We start from the raw sequence: 14800 nt of genomic DNA, 5'->3' as shown, positions 1-14800 counted from the left end.
ATTATTTCTTAGATATATTTTACTATGAGTATCTCCTCTATAACCTTTATCATGTATTTTACTATGTGTATATAGATATATACCCACTAAACCCCTCATTGTGTATTGGACAAAATAAATAAATAAAATAAAAATAAATCTTGCCCTCTTAATTCTTGGCAAATAGATGGGGAAGAAATGGAGCTCCAAGATTACCGCCGAGGGAGACTGCAGCCAAGAAATTAAAAGATGCTTGCGACACTTGCTCCTGGCAAGGAACGCTATGGCAAATTTAACCAATGTACTAAAAAGCAGAGACATCACCCTGTCAACAAAAAAATGAATATAGTGAACGCTATGATTTTTACAGTTGCAATATATGGTTGTGATAGTTGGACCATAAGAAAGCACCAAAGAATTGAGACCTTTGAACTATGGTGCTGGAAAGGACTCCTGTGAGTCCCTTGGGTTGCAAGGCATTCAAACCAGTCAAACCTAGAGGAGATCAACCTTGACTGCTCTTTAGAAGGCCAGATCCTGAAGATGAAACTCAAATACTTTGGCCATCTAAGGAAAGACTCATTGGAGAAGAGCCTAATGCTGAGAAAGACTGAGGGCAAAGGAAGAAGGGGACGACAGAGAATGAGGTGGCTGGATGGAGTCACTGAAACAGTCAGGGTGAATTTAAGTAGATACCAGGGGGTGATAGAGGACAGGAAGGCCTGGGGGAACGTTGTCTATTAGGTCACCATGGGTCAGACATGACTTTGCAACTAACATCAAAATAATAACTTATCAAAAAAAGTAAAGGGAACACTTAAACAACACAATATAACTCAAAATTCAAATTTCTGTGAAATCAAACTGTCCATTTAGGAAGCAACACTGATTGACAATCAATTTCACCTGCTGTTGTGCACATTCAACTTTGTACAGAACAAAGTATTCAATCAGAATATTTCATTCATTCAGATCTGGGGTGTGTTATTTGAGTGTTCCCTTTATTTATTTTTAGCAGTATATTTATATATTTGAAGCAGAAAGCAAGAACCCTAGGCATATCTGAGTAACTAAGGAGAGAGAAAAGCCACACACACACACATTTGTACCAAAAGACAGCTCTTAAAATACAGAGCATTCCTTCAACATGTAATGATGGGTACATCTCTTAGGAACACTGTGATTCTGGGGATTTTCTTGATATACAAAGTAAAAGGTAGGAATACAACAAAAACAAAATACAACAACAATTGATCCACAATGCAAGCTGTGCAAGCTGTTGTGGGTGCACCAAGGTACATCCACATCACATCAACACTCTGTGAGCTGCACTGGCTCCCAATTGGTCTCTGGCTACAATTCAAGGTGTTAGTTATCACCTATATCACCTATCACCTATATAACAATGTTGGTTATCACCCTACATGGCTTAGGCCCAGACTATCTGTGGAACTTCCTCCTGCCACACAACTCGCAGTGACTGATAAGGGCCCACAGGGTTGGCCTTTTCTGTGTCCCAATGGCCAGACAATGTAGGTTGGTGGGGCCACGGGGAAGGGCCTTCTCTGTGGTGGCTTCTGCTCTCTGGAACAGCTGGCCATTGAAGTCCCTGCTGCCCCCACCTTACTGGCTAGAAGGCCTTAAAGGCCTGGCTTTACTGACAGGCCTGGGACCATTTTGATACCATCTTGATCCAGCCACTAAGGATATGAATTATTTCTTAATGGGTTTTAGATTATTTTATACTGTTTTTATATCTTGTACACCATCCAGATTCCGGAAGGAGTTGGGCGACCTATAAGTGTAAACAACAACAACAACAATAATAATAATAATGATAATAATAATTATGATGATGATTATGATGATGATGATATTTATTATTTTATTTTATTTTTGTAATTCTAAAATTATTTTTGTTTTTCTTCTGTTATATATTTTCTTTTCTTTTTTTCTCTTTCTTTGAATGTGTTTATATCTGTTTTTGATTTTAGTTTTTGTATTGTGCATTTAAAAATAAAATATTTAAAAATAATAATAATAGTTGTTGTTGTTGTTATTGTTATTATTGTTATTGTTATTATTGTTGTTGTTATTGTTTTGTTGTTTTGTTGTTTTGTTGTTTTGTTATTTTGTTGTTTTGTTGTTTTGTTGTTTTGTTGTTTTGTTGTTTTGTTGTTTTGTTGTTTTGTTGTTTTGTTGTTTTGTTGTTTTGTTGTTTTGTTGTTTTGTTGTTTTGTTGTTTTGTTGTTTTGTTGTTTTGTTGTTTTGTTGTTTTGTTGTTTTGTTGTTTTGTTGTTTTGTTGTTGTCGTTATCGTTATCGTTATCGTTATTATTATTATTATTATTATTATTATTATTATTATTATTATTATTTTCAACCTGGGAAATATTTCTTCATCAAGAAAAAAAGTGAAGAAAAAGAATATAGCACATATGACAACTGGCCATAGATATTTGGTACTTGAGAGTTCCTTTAAGGATTTTCTCCACTTCTCCAGTGGAGTGTTTTTCTCCTGTATTCAAGATGACAGGAGAACACACTTCCTTGAGAAACACCTGTTCCTACAGCATATTTCTTGCTATGGCTCCAAAATGACAAAGTTACCATCAACACATGATTATATGGACCCTTTTCAGTTAAGATTTAGATCTAGGCAAGGAACCGAGACATCATCCATTACTACAATTACTGATTATTCAAATATAGCAAGCCGTGACTAATACAAGGCAAGAAAAATTGTGAACTAATAACAAACAGGGGTATGTTTTTACAACTGCATAATGAGATAAAGTTTATCAATACACAGCAGTGATTACTAGCTCTAAAAACTACAGGCATGAAAACTTACCTCATTAAAGACTGTGGCACATTGGTGAATACGAATGGATTTGCTCCCTGTTTCTTTAATACTTTGACCAAAACACTGTCGTCTTCTGCCACATCAAGAAAATGAGAAAAGCCACATGTTGTCAAATGTCCCTAAAGGTGAATGAAATATTAAGGAAACAGATGTAGATCAGCTATTTGTCTTAACACCTAATAATAGCCTCTACTGTCTTTCCTTTTTTTCTCCTCCTTTTTCTCTTCTTGTAGTATTTTTTTAAATTTCCGCTTTTTAAAAAAACTTGAGCTTTTTGTTTCAGTATACAGTATAAATAAAATAGTCAAGGTAGTTTAGGCTTTCAACTAATTAAAGTTGAAGGATTTGGCTTTCACCACACTGCTAAAAAAAATAAAGGGAACACTTAAACAGCACAATATAACTCCAACTAAATCAAACTTCTGTGAAATCAAAGTGTCCACTTAGGAAGCAATACTGATTGACAATCAATTCTACATGCTGTTGTGCACATTCAACTTTGTACAGAACAAAGTATTCAATGAGAGTATTTCATTCATTCAGATCTAGGATGTGTTATTTGAGTGTTCCCTTTATTTATTTTTTGGAGCAGTATATCACAAACAGTGCAAAAACTGTACCACAAAAAAGTCAGCAACCCGATGTGCCAATACAAGTTAGAAGCTCTGGATGAAGGCTGCAAAAATAGAACTACAGTGATACCTCATCTTACAAACTTAATTGGTTCCGGGACGAGGTTCTTAAGGTGAAAAGTTTGTAAGACGAAACAATGTTTCCCATAGGAATGAATGGAAAAGCGATTAATGCGTGCAAGCCCAAAATTCACCCCTTTTGCCAGCCAAAGCACCCGTTTTTGCACTGCTGGGATTCCCCTGAGGTTCCCCTCTATAGGAAACCCCACCTCCAGACTTCTGTGTTTTTGCGATGCTGCAGGGGAATCCCAGCATCACAAAAATGAACGCTTCACTGGCAACGGAAGTCCGGAGGTGGGGTTTCCCAGCGAACTGAGCATCAGTGAAATCGCAGCATCGCAAAAACACTGAAGTCCTTGAAACCCCACCCCTGGACCTCTGTGTTTTTGCGATGCTGCGATTTCACTGAGGCTCCCCTCGCTGGGAAACCCCACCTCCATACTTCTATTGCCAGCAAAGTGCCCATTTAAACGGGTGCTTTGCTGGCAATGGAAGTCCGGAGGCGGGGCATCCCAGCGGCGGAGGTGGGTTTGTAAGGTGAAAATAGTTTTTAACAAGAGACAAAAAAATCTTAAAACCCGGGTTTGTATCTCAAAAAGTTTGTATAATGAGGCGTTTGTAAGACAAGGTATCACTGTATTGGGCTTGCTTTTCCTACAAGCCACAGTTCTCCATCATCTGTACCATAAGCAAATACATATTTGGGAGTTGGACTAAAAGACCTCCAAGGTCCCTTCCAACTCTCCTATTCTGTTCTGTTCTGTTCTATATCCTAGAAAGTGGTCTTCTTTTAGCAGCTGCTTCTTGTCCACCATTTCTAGAAAACCGATGTATCACAGCAATGGAATCACCTTGTATGCAATGTGGTCCTTGATGCTGACAGGTACCCCATACAATAAGCCTTTTCCTTTCTGTTTTTTCAGTTGCTGAAGAAATGGCACGCATTCTGGAATAAAATGGCGCACACAGTTCACTTCCTTGGTGACCGTTAAAGCCTTTTAGGAAAAGAGTAGACAGAAAAGTCAGGGAAAATAATTACATGTGGAACAATTTGCTTGTCTCTATTAATTACTCCCTATTCCTGATCCACGATTCTCAGAAGAAGAAGAAAAAAACTACCGAGTCTGCAGTTTCACTTTCAGTATCTTCTATGGCTTTACTAAGGTCAGTCTTGTCCCCAATCTATTTTATTTATTTATTTATTTATTTATTTTATTTATTATTAAAGTTGAAAGGGACCTTACAGGTCATCAAGTTCAACCCCCTGCCTGAGCAGGAAATCCTACATCAACCCAGCCAAATGGCAGTCCAATCTCCTCTTGAAAGTGTCCAAAGTTGGGGAGTCCACAACCTCCGCTGGCAGGCCATTCCACTGGTTGATCGCTCTCACTGTCAGGAAATTCTTTCTTATCTCCAGGTCGAATCTTTCCTTGGTCAGTTTCCAACCGTTGTTCCTCGTCCGGCCCTTTGGTGCCCTGGAAAACAGTGTGTCCCCCTCCTCTCTGTGGCAACCCCTCAAGTACCTGTATACAGCTATCATGTCCCCCCCTAGCCCTTCTTTTTACTAGACTATCCATGCCCAGTTCCAGCAACCTTTCCTCGTATGACCTGGTCTCTAGTCCCTTTATCATTTTAGTTGCTCTTTTCTGCACCCTCTCTAGAGTCTCTATTCTTGCAGTAAAAGACAAACCACGCATTCCAATCAACATTATTGTAGTGTTTATTAAAAAAATGATGCAAGTATTTTCTCCCCAAAGAACTCTCACAGGAAGATAGAGAAGAAACAAAGGCAAAATGCCATGGCAACATTATCTCACTAGGGGGAGCAGACTGACCTCCAAAAACATTTTAGAAAAATTATCATTTTATTGTTTGTTTGCTTTTTTAAATAAAAAATGGTTTTTTTTATTCTGTAGGGGAAAATGTCAAAAAATAATTTAAAAAAATATTTCTGCCATGACATAAACATATACATACATACACACATGCATGCATATATACATACCGTACATACAGGTACATTCATTTTTTAACAGCAGGATTTAATATTCTGGCAAGAGTATGCTTTATTACGACAATGTTGTAGATTCTCAAGAGATTAAAGAGGCTATACTTTGAGATATAAATCTAAGGTAATTTTTATTGTCACTTTTTTCTATGAACACACTGGCATAAATGCAAAAATTCTGATGCCCGCTCTCAAAAATAAATAAATCTATAATTATACACATATATTCACCTGCATATTCATATGCAATATGTAATTATGGAAATTATGAGATCTTCGGGATTGGGTGGCATAGAGGTCAAATTGAATAAATAAATTAAAATAAAATAAAATAAAGTGGAGCATTATTTAGCTAATTCTAGTACAACATGCATACATGTGTCTGCACATATATACATACATACATACACATACACACACACACACCATGCATTTTTGGTAGGGAATAAATTAAGTAAGGGTCTGGCAAATTTTGCAGACTAATGGGCATATTTGGAATTTGTGGGCCCTTTTACCAAAAGATAGCTATAGCCTTTTGTGACATGTAAGAAAACATCATTTTTTCTATAATTGTTACAGTATTCAAAGCCGTTTTGTATTTAAACTTGATTATTTTCATACATAGAAACATAGAAACATAGAAACATAGAAACATAGAAACATAGAAACATAGAAACATAGAAACATAGAAACATAGAAACATAGAAACATAGAAACATAGAAACATAGAAACATAGAAACATAGAAACATAGAAACATAGAAACATAGAAACATAGAAACATAGAAACATAGAAACATAGAAACATAGAAACATAGAAACATAGAAACATAGAAACATAGAAACATAGAAACAACATAGAAACAACATAGAAACAACATAGAAACATAGAAACAACATAGAAACATAGAAACGTAGAAGATTGATGGCAGATTCCTATTTTTTATTATGTATTTTAAATCTCAATTGTATGCCACTTTGAGTCATTTGCAATTAGGAAATTTTATAAATTGAATTGATAGTAAACTACAAATGAATAGGGAACATTGACCTTCTATTATCAACTTTCAACTTTTTCTTCGTTTTCATTATTTCAAATTATTTTGATTTTTTTTTTTAAAAAAGTGAAGGCAGGATAGGAAGACTGAAGGGTAGCCCTATGTTCCTGGGCATGCCTTTTTTTCTTTATTTATCTCAAGAATGTCTTCAAGTTGTAGACATACCATGCTCAACACTGAGCAGGTAACACTGAGCAAGTGTTATAAAAAGTGATATATAAAATAGGCCAGAAAGGAATAGCCCACATAAAAAGTATATCAAATAAATAGAATTAAAACTAAATGATATTCAACAGTATTGGGCAACATAGACAGTGTTTTCTCTCGCCAGCGTTTGGTCTTCCTCTGTCATGTTGAATTGACGTTTTATGCACTGTAGAATAGAATAGAATAGAATAGAATAGAATAGAATTCTTTATTGGCCAAGTGTGATTGGACACACAAGGAATTTGTCTTGGTGCATATGCTCTCAGTGTACATAATAGAAAAAGATACATTTGTCAAGTACAACCAGCAGCGGGCTATGAGCCGGAAAGCTAAATTGTGCTTGCTGCCGCGGCTCATAAATTCTTGTGGGCCAGCACGATTTTGCTGCTGCAACTGTGGAGCTAGCAGAATTGCACCCTGGTTTGGCGAGGTTTTGCCTGTGGCTTCGTGCTCGATTGTGCTACCTCCACAGGTGAACCAGCAAAATTCCGCTGGTCCCACATGAATTTATGAGCCTCATAGCCCACCGCTGGGTACAACACTTAATGATTGTCATAGAGGTCAAATAAGCAATGAAGAAACAATCAATATTAATAAAAATCTTAGGATACAAACAACAAGTTCTGTCATACAGTCCTAAATTGGAGGAAAAGGATGATAGGAATGATGAGAAAAAACTAGTAGAAATAGAAGTGCAGACTTAGTAAAAGGTTTGACAGTGTTGAGGGAATTATTTGTTTAGTAGAGTGATGGCGCTTGGGGAAAAACTTTTCTTGTGTCTAGTTGTCTTGGTGTACAGTGCTCTGTAGCGATGTTCTAGGGTAGGAGTTGAAACAATTTGTATATTAGCATATACGAGACGGGCATACCAATGTATGTAAACAATATTTATTTCTGTTTCTATGTTCTGTGTTTCCAGCTATGTTCACCTTTTCCATGTAAGTGTAGAGGACAACATCTGGAGACAAAGTGTCTTCTTTCAGCTTCTTAACCAGTTCAGCCAGAGGTAGAGAAAGGATGTCCTCACTTGGTAAACCAGGGTTCTGTAATGAAAGGGCATAGTACAACACTTCCTATAGATTTGATAGAGCAAATTTGAGAAAGGGCAGAGGGATTAATTATGGGGCAGATTAGGATACTGAAAAACTGAGAAGCAAAACTTTTTCAAAAAAAAAAACACCAACTTTGGCTTTTGGAAAAGCACCTTACGGACAACCATGACCTGGATGATTGAGAATCTCCATAGACATCAGGACTAATTGCCTAATTTCATTGGCATCGCATTAAAATTATACAAGGTAGATGCTCATTTTATAGATATGCATTTGTTTATTTTCCACTTTTATCCCTTTACAGTTACCATTGCATGCCATTTTTGGAACGGGTCTTGTTCCAAGTTTTTCTTGGGTCCAGGTTCTGCACCTCTGCTATAGAATCCAGGTGCTGCAAATCATTTGACACATTTTTCTGTTCTACGTCACCCAAAATGATAAAGGGTAAGTTGTGATAGTAGAAAACCACAGATGGATCTCATCCTTAATGTGGTCAGCAAAGCTGCCACTTAATTCAGTAGCAATCCTTTTGGTTAAAGTTGTATTTAAAAAGTAAAGTTCATTCCATGAAAATTTTCAGATGTCCTTCTCACCCTTATATAGTCATGAAATATCCTTTACTTAAAAGAGAGATGATGACCAAATCCAACAAGAGCCAAACAGGGAAATAGTAGAAATTGGAATTTGGATGTAGTAAATAAGCGTCTGTAATTATTTACTAAAATTCTTATCCTATCCATTAGCCTATTATTCCAACTCCTGTAAACTGAAATCTGCAGAAAAAATATAATATCTAAATACATTTAAATACACACTACATAAACCTAATATATAATAAGTAACTATAGTAAGTACTTATACAAGTACAATTAATACAAATAATAAATACTTATACAGTACAAGTACAATTAATACAAATAATAAGTACTTATACAAGTACAATTAATACAAATAATAAGTACTTATACAAGTACCTATACCATTTAAGAAATAATTAGGAAACATGTACCTGGCTTTTAAATGTCTGCACTGATTTTTCCATTTCGATCAAGCCATGATCCCTTTGCCTTCTTGTTTCTTCTATTTGTTTTTTAATCCTTTTCTGGCCTAACCATTTCAGTACCAAATAAGCTGCAGTTGAACCACAGGCCAGAACCACAGCGGTATGGAGACAGGTGCTATGCTGAGGCCAGGGTTGCTCCAACCATTCTTGGAGTGTAGTGGAAGCTTCTTCCATCATTCTGGAACCAAATCTATGGACAATTTTTGGAGACTCTGAAATGCGGAGGAAAGCTCATACAAAGTCTGTCTGAGTCCATTATAACAAGATATACAGCACTGGTTTCTTCAAGTCCTAATATGTTATAGGAAATGTTTTGTTCATGTTTGATTACCATAGCCCCATCCTTGCAACATGCTAAAGTATATTTCAGGAGAATGCAAAACATCTCTCCACTTTGTTGAGGAAATGCATACGTGTAATTTTGTGCTTAACCTGGGGCTATGTGAATAACAATCTTTAATAAGAATACCAAGAACAATTGGGTGAATTTTGGTCAGGAAAGCATAGATGTTCAAAAGCAGCCACAAAGTATATAATCGTCTTCAGATAGGATAAGTAGTATCAGTGTGGACAAATGTAGACAAAAGAGCTTCAAACTTTATTAGGACAGGGAAATGCTAATAGCTGAAGGGGAAAGACCAGAAATTTAATCTAAAACTGAAATATATCAACCAACTGCTTATTTGGGTGGAGGAGTCAAAAGAAAGACTCCAAAGATAACCTCACCTAACCCTGAAATTAAAAGACAGTTACAGCCAGGGGTGGCTCCTGAGGATTCGCAGAGATCCGGGAGAACCTCTAGCTAAGATTCTGTGCAGTTTGGAGAACCCACAAATCCCCCTCTTGTCTGGCCCCTTTCAACCCACCCCTCCCCTTCCAGGAGTCTCCACACAGCCCATTTGGATGCAGGTAAGTGCAGGGTATGTAGAAGCTCAAAAAGGGTGAAAAATAAGCATACCAGAAGGTCAGGGAGGCTGGAAACAGCCCTGTTTCTGGCCTACAGAGGGCCTCTGGAGCATGGGGAGGCTATTTTTGCCCTCCCGGAGGCTCGAACAAAACCTCTGAAGCCTGGGACCAGGCTGCTATGGTGCAGTAGGATGACTCAGCCATGCCCACCATGGCCATGCCCATCAACAAGTGGGCAGAGAACCCCTTGCTGAAATTTTTGAAACCCACCCCTGGTTACAGCTTTTTGTTAAACAATGTTTATGGAGAGTGTCCGATTTCTGAGATAGCGTTCTTTGACCAGCCAGCCGACCATGTTTGGCTGGTGGTATCATCTCTTCAAAGACAACAAAATATTGTCAGATGTTTTCATACTAAGGAAGTTGCTTACCTGGATGTTATCAGTCACTGCTTTCTGCCCCCTGTTTTCACTGAGTTTGTCAGTTCACCAATTCTTTTGCAGTGATCACCTTAAAAGATCAGAATAGATTGTACAGTTAGGGAATAGTTAGGGATAAACATGCACAGGAGTCTTAATTAGGTCAAGAGTTTTGTCACAGTATGTATAAAAATCGTAAGATGAATTCAACTAAAATCTGAATTCCAAAAATTCAGATTTGAATTTCTGAATAAGACATATCACTGAGAGGACCCCACCCCCACCCCCCTATGCAGGTCATCATGTTGAGTTTCTAATTCCACAATTTATCCTTTTACAGTATTGATCGGAATTATACATAAAATTACAAACACAGGCCTCATTTTTGTTAAATAGTAACTAGTGTGGGATTTAACTTTTTCAAAAATTTGAATAATTAAATTAGATAAACAAGCATGGGGTTTTTTTGTTTTGTTTTACTACATATCTAAAGATTTATTTTTAGGGGGATATCTCTGTAATGTTTTTTGCTCTTTCAGTTTCCATAAATTCATGATATTAAAAAAATATAGCAGTTGGTCAATAGGGGTTTGGATTACTATTATTTTAGAAAAGTCAATAAATTACATGCTGAAGGCTTTTGCCTGCTTATTTCTAGCACATTCATGTGTGTGAAAAAAAACAGCATTCCTAATGCTGGGGAAAGTGGGTTCATACACATTTAGGCTTAATTATATTGAAGTTATGGGCATACAAATCTAATAAATTATTATTATTATTATTATTATTATTATTATTATTATTATTATTATTATTATCTTCATCCCCATGCCAACTGTTTACTTCTTGCTTTTCGTTCAATATCAAAAGCATTGTTTTTCCAAATCAGTGATTTCCATAATATGGAATAACTGTAAAAGTATAGGTGAACTTATATCCTAATGCTGTTTGATGCCTAAATAATATTTCATAAGAGATGTTCTACATTCTTCCACTGGGGAAAACCTGAATAGCAGTCAAAATAGTAAGTACAGGAAAGTGACCATGTAATAGAGAAGTATAGCATAATTTTTAAATTTTCTTCAGTGTTGCGTTCCTGGGTTCAATTCAGAAATCCTGGGTTCAATTCAGAAATCAATTCAGTAGATAATATGAAATATATAGTTGTCTATGATTTTGTTATGAATCACAAATTGAGCCATAACATTTAAAGCAAAGGCCTTTATTCCTGGACAATGCATAGAATACCCTAAATCTAGAAAAGATTTCCTATGTACAGTGATACCTCTACTTATGAACTTAATTCGTCCCATGGCCAGGTTCTTAAGTAGAAAAGTTTGTAAGAAGAAGCAATTTTTCCCATAGAAATCAATGTAAAAGCAAATAATGTGTGTGATTGGGGAAACCACAGGGAGGGTAGAGGCCCTGTTTCCTCTCAGGAGATTCCTAGAGAGGCCCCATGGAGGCTTCTCCCCACTTTTTCTGGCCCTGTTTCCTTCCAGGAGATTCCTAGAGAGGCCCCACAGAGGCTTCTCCCCACCTTTCCAGCCCTGTTTCCTCCCAGGAGATTCCTAGAGAGGCCCCATGGAGGCTTCTCTCTGCCTTTTCCGGTTACAGTTTCAGAGGCTGGAGTTTGTAAGTGGAAAATGGTTCTTGAGAAGAGGCAAAAAAAATCTTAAACACCCGATTCTTATCTAGAAAAGTTTGTAAGTGGAGGCGTTTGTAGGTAGAGGTACCACTGTATTTTGTGCAGCAATATATCATTTGGTTGATAATTGATGAGGCTTTGAATGACATTGAGTGTCTGCCTGTCTTAGAGGAGCTTGACAGTTAGCCAACCTTAACTAAACACAGCTCTGGACTCCCTCGCCTCAGGCAAGGCACCCAGGAAAGATAATATCTCTGCCAAAGTTTTGAAGTGCTGCAAAGAGATCATCCCCACAGAACTTCATGCAATCTTCTGTCTCTTTTGGAGGAAAGGTGGAGTACCGCAGGACATGAAGGATGCAAATATCATCACACTATATAAGAACAAAGGTGACTGTTACAACTATCAGGGCATTTCTCTTTTTAGTGTGGTAGGGAAACTGCTTGCATAGTTAGTCTATCCAGAATCACAGTGTGGATTCTGAGCCAACAGGTCCTCTACCGATATGGTATTTTTTCTTAGACAGATACAGGAGAAATGCAAGGAACAAAACCAGCCATTTTTGTAGCGTTTATAGATCTTGTTATGTTTGCAAGTTGCTAGAATAAAGGTGATCGCTGATTGGAGCAGGGCGACCAATAAGAAGCCTGCTAGCGCAACCAATGGGAACCCTGGGCGCGACCAATAAGGAGCCTCCGGGCTCAACCAATAGGAAGCTCCAGCGCGAAGTCTTGAAACATTGTCACCAATCCCTGCGCTAGTAACAATGTATATAAGGTGCGGTTTTGGCCGCTTGTTTTTTAAGTCACTACCTGCCTGCGAGCTGGTCACTTTAGATGCTCCTGCTTATTAAATAAAGAGCTGTTATCCTCTTCATCGGCCTCTAGCCTCTGATTTAACAGTGGCGACGAGGGGTTCGAGCCTTCGCATTCCAGAGATGGCTTCAGCAATGCCGCACGCATTGCCCTTCTTCAACCCCGACGAGGACACGTGGACAGCATACATGTCCAAATTTCGCATCTTCCTCCAAGCGAGCAACCTAGATGACGCGTCGGAGAACAGAAAATGAACTATATTCCTCCATTACTGCGATCCAGCAATCTACAACTTTTAACAGATCTTACAAAATCTTTTGATCTGGTTAGTAGGGACGGCCTTTATAAAGTCCTTCCCAGGATTGGCTGTCCACCCCAGCTCCTCAACATCATCATGTCCTTTCATGAGGAAATGAAGGGCATGGTAATTTTTGATGGCTTATCATCAGGCTCTTTGACATTCAAAGTAGAGTGAAACAGGGGTGCACCCTTGCGCCAACCCTATTTGGGATCTCTTTTGCTGTCATGGTGAAGCCTGCTTTTGGAACTGTAACAGTGGGCATCGCTCTCCGGACCAGATCAGATGGAAAACTCCTTAGCCTCTCTAGATTGAGAGCAAAGTCAAAAGTCCAGCTGAAATGCTTACGGGATTTCCTCTTCGCTCATAATGCTGCCAAATAAAACTGCTTTAGCAAGGCCTGCCAAGATTTTGGATTAACAAGCAGCCTGAAAAAAATGCAAGTCGTGGGTCAGGATGTGGATTCACCTCCCCATATTACAATCTTGACACAAGAATTGGAGGTCGCCGTGACGTTGTGAATCTTGGCTCAAGCATCGCTGACACTCTCTCTCTTGATACTGAGCTGAATAAAGGTATTGGTAAAGCGGCCACCACATTCTCTAGACCAGTGTTTGCCAACCTTGGCAACTTGAAGATATTTGGACTTCAACTCCCAGAATTCCCCAGCCAGCGTTCGCTGGCTGGGGAATTCTGGGAGTTGAAGTCCAAATATCTTCAAGTTGCCAAGGTTGGCAAACACTGCTCTAGACTCAAAAAGAGAGCTGTCAGAACATACAAAGATCCAGGTTTATAGAATCTGTGTCCTTAGCACACTCTTGTATTGCAGTGAGTCTTTACACACAGCAAGAAAGAAAGTTGAATACCTTCCACATGCTGTTTCTGAAATATCCTTGGCATCACCTGGCATGACAAAGTTCCAAATAGCACAGTTTTGAAAGGTGCGCGAATTTCTAGCATATATACACTATTGAAACAGCAATGTCTTCGCTGGCTTGGGCATGTTGTAAGAATGGATGATGGGCGGATTCGGAAAGATCTCCTCTATGGAAAATTAGTGCAGGGAAATCGCCCCAGAGGAAGACCACAGCTGTGATATAAGGATATCTGTAAGTATTTAAAGGCTTTGGGAATGGACATTAACAGCTGGGAAACCTTGACCTCTGATCGTTCAGCTTGGAGGCTAAAGACGCAGCATGGCCTTCTCCATTTCGAGGAGACACTTGTTCAGCAGGCCGAGGCAAAGAGGCAGTCGCAGAACCAGCAAAATCCATGGGCCAGGCAGGGGACAGAATGGATCTGCCCTCAGTGTGGAAGGGATTGCCACTCTTGGATTGGCCTTTTCAGCCCACACTGGATGCTGTTCTAGGGACTCTTTCCAGAGCACAATTCCATAGTCTTTCAAGACTGAAGGTTGCCAATAAAATATCATTTGGGTGATGCATTCATCAAACCAGAAAATCCATTGACTATACCCAAAAATAATTGATATCTTCAGATGTTTGTCAATATGATCCAAATATATCACACTTCATGCTCCCGTTAACCTTTGTCCTTGCAAATATTGAGAACATAGTATTATTCCAAGTGCTGCAGTGTCAGTCCCACTAGATAGACCAGGCCAGGAAATCTACAGGAATGCTAAAATTGCTTTTACTAAGTCCCAAAGGTGCCTTTTCAAGAGGCAACTGGACTATCTGGTTATTCTTGTAAGGGGCGTGCATAAGCGCACCATTGTGCCTACCGTCCCTGTCCTATTGTCTACTTTTTATCATGACTTAGCTAATGTTTT

General features: G+C 38.4%; 1 protein-coding gene across 2 annotated transcripts in view; it reads right to left on the bottom strand.

The window, feature by feature from the left end:
* LOC139164122 (vitamin D3 hydroxylase-associated protein-like) overlaps nucleotides 1-14800 on the bottom strand; it is a 44653-nt gene that overhangs the window by 19032 nt on the left and 10821 nt on the right. Inside the window, exons 2-6 of one of the 2 annotated variants that reach the window (XM_070745814.1) lie at nucleotides 10260-10338; nucleotides 8870-9113; nucleotides 7738-7851; nucleotides 4388-4531; nucleotides 2833-2963 (exon numbers count right to left, since the gene is read on the bottom strand). In XM_070745814.1, the coding sequence (XP_070601915.1) occupies nucleotides 2833-2963; nucleotides 4388-4531; nucleotides 7738-7851; nucleotides 8870-9100 (620 nt within the window). In that variant the 5' untranslated portion in view covers nucleotides 9101-9113; nucleotides 10260-10338. Of the gene's footprint in view, nucleotides 1-2832; nucleotides 2964-4387; nucleotides 4532-7737; nucleotides 7852-8869; nucleotides 9136-10259; nucleotides 10339-14800 lie in introns of both variants that reach the window. The other variant, XM_070745815.1, reaches the window with a different exon arrangement.

The sequence above is a fragment of the Erythrolamprus reginae genome, chromosome 3, assembly GCF_031021105.1.
Source record: "Erythrolamprus reginae isolate rEryReg1 chromosome 3, rEryReg1.hap1, whole genome shotgun sequence".
In the NCBI taxonomy this organism is placed as follows: Eukaryota; Metazoa; Chordata; class Lepidosauria; order Squamata; family Dipsadidae; genus Erythrolamprus; species Erythrolamprus reginae.
The sequence above is the reverse complement of the archived record's forward strand: the minus strand, read 5'-3'. Positions and strand labels throughout refer to the sequence as shown.